The 9,552-nt window shown below is 42.0% G+C and overlaps 1 protein-coding gene across 1 annotated transcript in view; it reads left to right on the top strand.

Moving 5' to 3' along the window:
• Nucleotides 1-6,212, top strand: part of MPZL1 (myelin protein zero-like 1) — a 22,663-nt gene extending 16,451 nt beyond the window's left edge. The window contains exon 6 of the mRNA XM_009323944.1: nt 4,651-6,212. Coding sequence (XP_009322219.1) covers nt 4,651-4,752 — 102 coding nt within the window. The 3' untranslated portion in view covers nt 4,753-6,212. The remainder of the gene's footprint in view (nt 1-4,650) is intronic.
• Nucleotides 6,213-9,552: the final 3,340 nt, after the last annotated feature.

Genomic DNA, 9,552 nt, shown 5'->3' with positions numbered 1-9,552 from the left:
CCCCCCCCCCCCCCCGAAAAAAGAAAAAAAGGCAAAAAGCTTATGTGTGGGATGTATGTTGCAGTGGCTGTTGGAGTCAACTTCCCTAGGTCAAAAGACAAAGATGTTTTATCTAATTACTGTCATGATACGAAGCAGTACATGCAAGTGCCCTGAGAGCTACATGGAAGACAAGTTTTGCTGTGCTGCACTTACATCTTGAAAGCAAAAATACTTTTATCTTCTCTGTAATGTTTTGGTGTGAAAACTTGCTGCGTCCTCACCCTTCTGTGTCCGCAGTGTTCTGGGTCTCAATGTACTGGAAGGAACATGTCAGAGTAAATCTAAACTTTGTAAAGATAACTCAGAATCAGTGTGCTTTTGCCCTTCTGTAGTCACTCCAGTCTGCTTATTCCTTGACAGAATCCTCCAGGGTCTTCCCGCAGGGAAGTTCCTAAAGGAAAACCCGAAGTGTGAACACTCCTGACCTCAAAGGAAAAATATGGCAAATGGCTTTAGTTTTGTTTAGTTTTAGTTTAGTTTTTTAGTTTTTTAATCTCTTTTATCAGGCAAAGAGTGCTTTGTCTGGATTCTCTTCTTGGCAGACATTTGTGGCAGCAAGTGGTTCCTCTACCTTCTGTTAAGCATTTGCCCCATCTTTACAGAACAGCAAGTAAACATGTTTACTTTTCTTTGAAAAGATCCACAATAAAATCAGGGTAGATCAGATTTTGAACAGATGGTTTAAATCAGTGAGGAAACTAAATTTCAATTGATTACACTTATATTTTTAACTTCTACCCACTGTTTTTAAAAAAAGGGTGATATCAACATGGAAATTAAAATATTTGAAATCTAGCATCACATATAAGTAAAACCCGGTATTTCTTGGTAATCAAGAAATTAGTTATAGTATTCAAGCTTTTGAGCTGTTGTGTAGGTGAAATGCTGATACTCAGATTCCTAGCAGTTCCCAGTTGTTGCAGGCTGCTTGCTGATTCAGGCACACTTTTGCGTCTAAAACTGGCAGTTTTAGACCAATGGTTCACACAGTCAGTGCTGCGGTCAAACAGTAAAGGCCTGTGGACTTCCTTGTAGCCTTTTACTTGGTAGGATGTGTAGGAAGTGACTGAATGCTTTGTGCTTCACTGGTGGAGAACTGTGAATACAAATACACAACCCCTGCCTCTGCAAGTTAAAAACAGTAATAGAGGTGTTCACTCTCAAAGAGCGGCATGTAAATTAAATTTATTAAATGGAGTTTATTCATTTTGTTATTTATGTATCAGTTTAAGAATTAGTGATGAAGTATTTATCCACATCACTTCTCAGCTGAAAGTGCACTTGAGCCTGCGCTTCCTTTGTGTTCTGGGTGCAAGTTTATCAAGTGTGGACCTTGCTTTCTGGAGTGCCCCAGAGTGCTGAAAGTACGCATATCTGATTCTGTGAATGTTCAGCTGGTTAAATCAACTCCACTTGTTTTCACTGTGTCTTCCTTCTCAGCAGGTATGTTCTGTCCTGTCAAATTTGTATGTGGTGTTTCTTCTCCATGCCATCACTCTGTAGTGACTCGTATTCTACCATGACTTATTTGGATGACTGAGAAAAGCATTTCCAGTGAGGGCAAGAACTATATGTGTTCCCACATGGATGTCCTTGTTTAGCTAGTAATCTGGGTTGCAGCAGGCAAACTGGAAGGCAGATGCCTGTTGTCCCGAGATATGCTAACTCCAAGGTGGCTGTCATTTGTCTTTGTGCTTTCCAAGTAGCTGAGTATTCATTTCTGGGCCGGCTGAAGCAGTGATCTTAAAGTGTAACTTCCATAGAAGTGCATTTCTGATGTACAGAGCAGTATGGTGTAGAGATCTTAAGCAGGTAGGTCTGCCAGTGTAGAAGCAGGGAGCACTAAATCTACATTAACTTAAGTGCAGATCTCCGGCTTTGCCCTTTCTGCTTTAAGACATACCTGAACAGGCTATGTTTGAGTTCTGTTCCAGGCTTTGAACTGGACCCCAGGACCCTGGGAAGGAGCAGTTCATGGTGCCAGGAATCTTGATTTAAATTTCAGATAAATTTCCTGGAGCTGGAATCTGTGGTAGTTGCAACATCTTTGAGAATCTAAAAAATTTGAAAATACTGTAGACCACTGTTAGACCATGACGGTCTAACTTTGTAATTCCTTTTTCTTTGCTGTAACTTGCAATTCATGACTCTGCTGACAAACCCTTAGCAAGGTATCGGTACACCTGCTATTCTTTTCCCTTCAGTTCTGAATGGAAAAATTGCAAGGCTTAGGAAAATGCTGGGTTTTATATGGCAGTGCTGGTCCATCTTCTGGATCTGAAGAGTCAGGATTAGCTTATTTGGGATTAGGTGAAAGTTCTGAATTGTTTAGACTTTTTTGAAGCTTTTACTTGTGGAAGAAGAGTCTTTACAAAGATTCAGATCACTGGAGGTGTCAAATGCAGGGAAAAAAAATGGCCCTGGTGCTGACTGTAATCAGCTAGAAAATCAGTTGGCAGCAAGTCAAATAAATGGAGCATTATAACAAATCCTTGGTCCTCCTTTCCTCTGTCTTAGCTAATCTACCACTTACTTAGGTGATAGTGAACACATCGAGACAATGATAGCTTGGTTTGGATAGGTGATCACACCAGTCAGTCTCTCCACCACCACCTAACATGCTAGATGCAGCAGAATAACTATATTTAACCTGCATAAAATTAGAATAGTGATAAGATAACTGATCCTGAGTGAACTCCTGTGGTAGACAATTGACCCGTCGGAATTACTCGAACAAAACTTGAAACGTCATAGTGAGTACTTTATGCAGTTGTAGATTTTTTTTTTTTTTTTTTTTTAACTGATAGGAAATGCTCTCAAGCTGAATTTATCATACCCTTGACCTATGGCCTCAGGCAGATGAGACTTCCAAAATTGCTTACAAATAAACCTTAGGGTCACTTTGCCTTGAAGTTTATATAGACACTGCACTCTAATTGGAATTAGTAATGTAATCCTGATACAATGTTGGAGACCAGAACAACATGAGAGCCAATAGCAGAAAAAGAAAAAAAAAAGTGGCTCCAATGAGACTTGAAATCCAGAATTTTCTAAGACATCAGTGTCTCTTTTTTGAGCATTTTCTCAGTCTGTTATTTGTATTCAGCATTTTATATCTGCTCGCAAGTTTTCATCCTTCTGTCCATCTCCTTCCTCTACTCTTTATCACTTGGGAAATACTTTACCTGGAAGGAAGAAAATTTGGATCTCTTCTGAAAGAGAACAAGGTATTTATCAGGTGCGTGCTTTGCCATTGTGTTGGGGGGAAAACAGCTGTGCAGAAGTGTACTTATGGTCCTTCAAGGACTTAATTTTCTGTACAGAAGGTCTCTTTTCATCTCTAGCCCCTAATTGCTTTGGAAGATAGATGGAAGGATGTCTGGGTCAGTTCCATAGAGATGTTTTCTAATTTGGCAGGATACCAAAAGTACTGGGGAGAAAGGGGTAGGAGAAATGCCTGTGAAGGCTGCTACTTCCTGGGACAGAAGGGAAACAGAGTTAAATGGATGAAATGGTTTTGAAGCAAAAACTGCTAAAAAAGCCGCAACCAAACTAAAAGATCTCTCCTTGTAATTTCCCCCACCCACCCCAAAACAGGACAGTCCCTCTCCCTCCTCCACGGGGGGTGTGTGTGGGTGCGTGGTCTCTCTGCTGAGGTCACCTGGTAGGTGGTCAACAGCCTTCTGCTCTGTGCTTATGTCAGTCGGGGCATGCAGAATGGGAGCTGCAGGTCAGACGTTTCCATAAAGGTCCCACTGGTCTTGTTGGGTACCTGCTCTTTATAGGATGCAGTCCTGTCCTCAGCCCGTCTCAAATAGCTGCAGTTCGCTTTCCTGTGGGCTGTGTTTTGGAGGACATGGTGTTTTAGGAAGGCGCTGGTGTGTTTGCATGCTTTGCTGAAAGATGGTGCTGTAATGTCCTCCACTGCACCCCAGCAAATATAACGAAGGTGTGTGGCCATGCTTGCTCAGTGTGTCTGTGGAGGTGCTCACTACCTGGGTTGGCTTGAAAGTCAGGTAAGAATTCTGCATTACTGCACCGTTTCAGTACTTTCTGGCTCACTGCTGCGCAAGTCTTGATCCCATCACTTGCTTGGGCAGTGACTAGTGCCATAAGGTGGCTGCAGGTTTGTTCTCTCCCTCATTATCCGAGTGGTACAGCTGTGCTGGGATTTACAGGACTTGAGTGGCAGTATGGGAAGTACAGTCTGCTGTCTACCGGTAAATCTGTAGTACAGTTCCTCTTGAAAAATATTAAATCTGGCATGCATCTGACTAAGCCATGTATCTTTGCTCCATAGCATGTAAGAATTGCTGCTTTTCAGAACAAAGGATTCTAGATTTTGCTTTTTGTGAGAAGCAAGCAGCTGTAACAGTATTAAAGGGAGGAAATGGTGCTGTTTGGCATGCTTCTGATAGGAGAAAGGTGGCAGACTAGAGCTCATTTGTAGGTGAGGGTTCATTCCACCTGCTTCAAAGTGCCGTTAGCAGTCATAAAAGCTCTGTGGTCTTGCTTTAGCTTTGGTCTTGCTGCAGCCTCTGTGGAAATGAGGGGCAATATGGCTTATTCTGAAAAATACTGATTGTGCTTTTTTTATTCTGTTCCCAGGGCCCAGTCATTTACGCGCAGTTAGATCACTCCGGAGGACAGCACAGCGACAAGATTAACAAGTCAGAGTCTGTGGTTTATGCTGATATTCGGAAGAACTGAGATGAGATCCTAAGCTATCCAAAGGAAAACACACATTCAGACTGGAATTGCTTGAACAAGATTTGACCCAGAGAACTCACATGTGGCCTTTGATGCCTAGGCTAGGACCAATGCATGTGCATACAGAAGGAAAGATATATATGTATTGTGTGTAAATAGTCTATTTAATCGTACAGAAGTGAGACCAATGTTGCATGTTGAAATGCGGTAAGAATTTTGCTTATAAATTGCCAATATTCTTTTTTGTATCTTGTGTGACAACAGAGAAAGTTAAAACTCACATCACAATTTTAAAATATTTTTATCTTGATTATTAATGGAGAAACTGGAAGATGCCTGAAGATTCTAGATTGACCTGGAGATTCTTTTTTTGCTTATAGGGCCTAATTTCTTTTGTTGAGGTGTTCTTTATGTATACAGGGTATTCGTCTTTCCTTGGTCAGATTCTCAGTACAAGCTGCCTTCTCATATAAACTAGACACTCTCACTCGGTCTTGTAAGCCAAATTGTGACTCCTAGCGATCAGAAATGTATGTCTTAGCAGTGTTAAGTGAAGGAAATGTTTAGGCCTACCTGACCTGTGTAACACAGGTCACAGAACTGTTTACTTCTGTATTGAGCCCATCTATTCGAGCTTAGCCCTTTAAGGTACAGGGATAGTGTTGATCTGATGAATTTTGTGAAATGGTAGTTTACCTGTGAAAACTTAAGAGCTAGTGAGTTAAAGGGATAGGAAGCTATAGCTGTAGGGGGTTGCCTCAGAATCTGTTGAACCTTTCAATGAAATGTTTCTTCCTCGAAGCTCTGTCATTTCATATAAGCGTGAAAAAGGGCTCCAAGGGATCTGGAAGCTGTAGTACTCCCTCACCTCTCTCCCATGGCTCCATTATACCACTGACACTTCCTTAGAGATGCTTTATCTGTTCTTAAAAGCCTGTAGTGGAGGCTGAATGACCTCTGGAGGAAATCTAGGACTTCAGTCTTTGTTTTTTTGATGTGTTTTTTTGTGTAACCTGTATTTGCACAGAGGATGCGGAGGGCAGTTTATTTCCTTCCTCTCTGCAAGTCTACTACTTGAATATAATTTCCCAGCTTCTTGTTTCTAGATTAAACTCCTCATAGATTACTAAGGATCTCTGATCGTTCTCTTGTGCTGAAGAGGATCTTTCTTTAGCTGACCCATTTGAAATGAGCACCTGAAATCTGGTGCTCAAAACTAGAAGTGGGATTCCAGCTGAGGTCTTCTCAGAGTAGCATATAGTAGAAGGATTTCTGTTTTGTACATCCTAATGTAGTGTTGGCTTTTGTAGCAGCAAATAATTTTCAGTTTGGTCTTCCATAACCCCTTCTCTCTGATTCTTACCCATTTCCTAGTTCAGTCTACTTCACAGAATCAGTCACAGAATGGTTCAGGTTGGAAGGGACCTCTGGAGATCATCTAGTCCAAACCCCACCTCCTCAGGCAGGGTCAGCTAGAGCAGGTTGCCCAGCACCGGGCCCAGTTGGGTTTTGAGTATCTCCACAGATAGAAACTCTACAATATCTCTGGGCAACCTGTTCCACTGCACTGTTTGATCACTCTAAGTGATCAAAGTAAAAAAAGTGCTTCCTTGCATTCAGGTGGAATTTCCTTTTTTTTAAATTTCTGTCCATTGCCTCTTGTCCTGCCAGTGAGCACTACTGAGACTAGTGGTGCTCTTCATTCCCTCCCATTGAGTATTTATACACATTGATAAGATCCCTCCCAAGTCTTCTCTTCTTCAGGCTGAACAGTGCCAGCCCTCTCAGCCTTTCCTCATATGGAAGATGCCCCAGTTCCTTTATCATCTTTGTGGCCCTGCACTGGACTTGTTCCAGTAAGTCCCTATCTCTCTCGTACTGGAGAGCCCAGAACTATACCCAGCACCCCAGGTGTGGCCTCACCAGTGCTGAATAAAGGGAAAGGATCACCGCCCTTGACCTGCTGGCAATACTTTGCCTAATGCAGCCCAGGATACCATTTGCCTTCTTTTTAGCAGGGGCACACTGCTGACTCATGCTCAACCTGGTGTCCACAAGGAGCCCCACAGGGCCTTTTCTGCAGAGCTGCTTTCCAGCCAGGCAGACCCCAGCACGTACTGGTGCATGGGGTTGTTCCTCCCCAGGTACAGGACTCTGCACTTCTGCTTCTTGAACTTCATTAAATTCCTCGTAGCCCAATTCTCCAGCCTGTCCAGGTCCCTCTGAATGGCAGCACAACCATCTGGTGTGCTAGCAACTTCTCCTGGTTTTGTACTGTCTGCAGATTTGTCTCTACTGAAATTATGTTATGGCTTTTCCAGACCTCATCTTCGGTTCGTCTGTTGAAAACTTGGTTTGAATTCTCATCCCGTCCTCCAGTGATCTTGCAACTCTTAGCTTGATATTTGCAGACTTAAGCCTACATTCCACTGTAACATCAAGTAAATGAAAAACAGTTTTAGGCCCATGGCAGACCCTTTCAGAACCACATTAGATAATCCTTTAATTATGATAGTGCAACTTCAATAACTATTTTGTGTACAGTGTTTTTTTCCCCAGCAAAGTTGGGTATGCCAACACTATGTTCTTTCATCAGGATCAGACTTCACTGGTTTCCTGACAACACCTGCCTTTGTTAGAAGCCTTATCAAGATCAGGATGAATCCTGCTGCTGCTGCTTTTCTTATCTACCAGGCTATTACTTCCCAACATTTGTTTTACACTTAGTAAGAAACGAATGCTTTTGACATGGTTGATGGAGAAACTTGATTTTGATGTGCCTGTGTTCATCCCTGTGCACCACCATCTTTCTCCCCAGACATTTTGGAGTAAGAGGGAGAAATGTGATGAATGTAGCGATCAAAAACGTGCTGCTATGAGAAGATAGGGCTGTCCTTGGCTCTGAAGTCTGCTACTAATGTTTGTTTCTTTTCCTGCTGGAATATACTGGAGAATCTGAGCACAATCCTGATCTGGTGCTGACTTTAAGAAACATGTTGATCTGGTGCTAACTTCAAGAAACACACTGATCTGGTTGGTGCTAACTAACTTTAGGAAACATCTCCTTCCATTGCTTTTGTTTAGCTACAGGTATGTTCATACTGCCTACATGGAGGAGGCTCGTTGCATGGCTGCTTGGATCCTCTTTGTGAAGGCAGAATGAACTTGTAAGTATTTTTTAAAAATGCTGAACATCTTTTTAGAAAGAAACAAAAGTCCCTTCCCCCAGGAATAGCAGAAATCAGCCTGAATCCCTCTCCAGTGTGAAGGCTGTTGAATTACCTTTTTTTTTTTTTTGGTCATGGAAGCGTGAACAATGTAGCTATTAAAGAACTTGAGGCAATGTGAGACAACACTCGTGAACTTTCTGTCCCTCAGGTTATGTTAGCTTGTTTAATCATACGATAACCTGTGCTGATGAAAGGGACTGACGCTAAGTTGGCTTAGTAAAGTCTCAGGAGACAGAGGACTTCTCTGCTTGCTACTCATCAAAGCAGTAGATTGAAGTCAGACAAGGGCATCGTATCTTGATGTTATGGTGACCAGAAGTTTAACTCTGCTCTACTGCTATTCTCTTAATTCTCTGATGCTGCTCTTTACAGGTGGAAAGGAACAGCTTGGACTTTGAGGAACACTAATTGTGTTGTCCTTGTCCTGTTGTAGTACTGCTGCTGGCTTTTTTTAGGACCATCTATTTTAAAGAGAAGTGCTGCATGGCAGTCTTGCTGCAGCACAGCTGAGGGGTAGACAGCCTCTCTTGAGGCAGTAGCAAATGACTAAAACTGTTAGGTGGGTCATCACTCTTGGATAGTGGAGCTGGGGAAGGTCTGTGTGATGTAAAAGACTTGCAATGAATTCTCTTTTATTCATCATCCAAACAAAACTGGGATCAATCTGAAATCCATTTCTCAGCTGATGGGAAGAAAAAGGTCTTTTATGGGTAAAAGTGATCTTCTACCCATTGTAGGAGTGCAGTTTTGGACCGCCAGCCTGGGCTCTGGCAGCTAAGCCAGCTGGCACCCCCTAGAGCCAGGGATATGAATGGCATCATTCATCTTCCCTGTTTTTAACAGACCTGCAAGGTGGAAAAGTTTTGGCTTCTTACTAACAGTGGATATATTCTTCCTTATTTTTGGTTACCAGAAATGAATTTTGAGAAGAGGATTACAAATAATTATAAAGTATCAATCTAAGTAAATTGGTAGCTGTACTCAGTACATCAAATCTCCATTGCCCCTTTTGACTTCAGCAGTTGTTCTGTGACGGAGATGGTCGGCATGTTCATGAAATGGCATTAAGAGCCAGTACAGATGTGTCATTTAAACTGGAGACCCATAGGGTTTGGTTTTCTCTCAAAGCTTTAGTGATATTTCAATTTCTGACTAGAAGAGCTGGAATTAGGTTTTTAACTTTTTTAAACCTGTGAGAACTGTTTAGGTAACCATCTGTCTTGTAACTGCAGTAAATGTGTGTATGCAACTTAGAAGCTGCATTGCCTTAGAGTGGATTCATTGAGGTCAAGTGTGGGCTATTTGATTTATAGCCAAAACACCTTCACTCTGTATTGAAATCTTGTCTTGGAATTTTACATTATTAATGTACCTCCCTAGGGCCACAAATACAGAATGTTCTTATTGTATAATAGGTGATGGAAATATTTGCTCTTTAAAACCATCAAAGCTGAGAAGGTGGGTAAGACTTCTGGGCGGTGGCCACGCCCCTGCGGTGCTAGTATTTAGGTAACGTGTTTATATGGGAGACTACAAAATCATATTAACTATGCTCAGCAATTATACTCTT

This window comes from Pygoscelis adeliae, unplaced genomic scaffold (genome assembly GCF_000699105.1).
Source record: "Pygoscelis adeliae isolate BGI_AS28 unplaced genomic scaffold, ASM69910v1 Scaffold124, whole genome shotgun sequence".
Taxonomy (NCBI): Eukaryota; Metazoa; Chordata; class Aves; order Sphenisciformes; family Spheniscidae; genus Pygoscelis; species Pygoscelis adeliae.
Note: the sequence above shows the minus strand (reverse complement) of the source record. Positions and strands in the feature narration are given on the sequence as shown.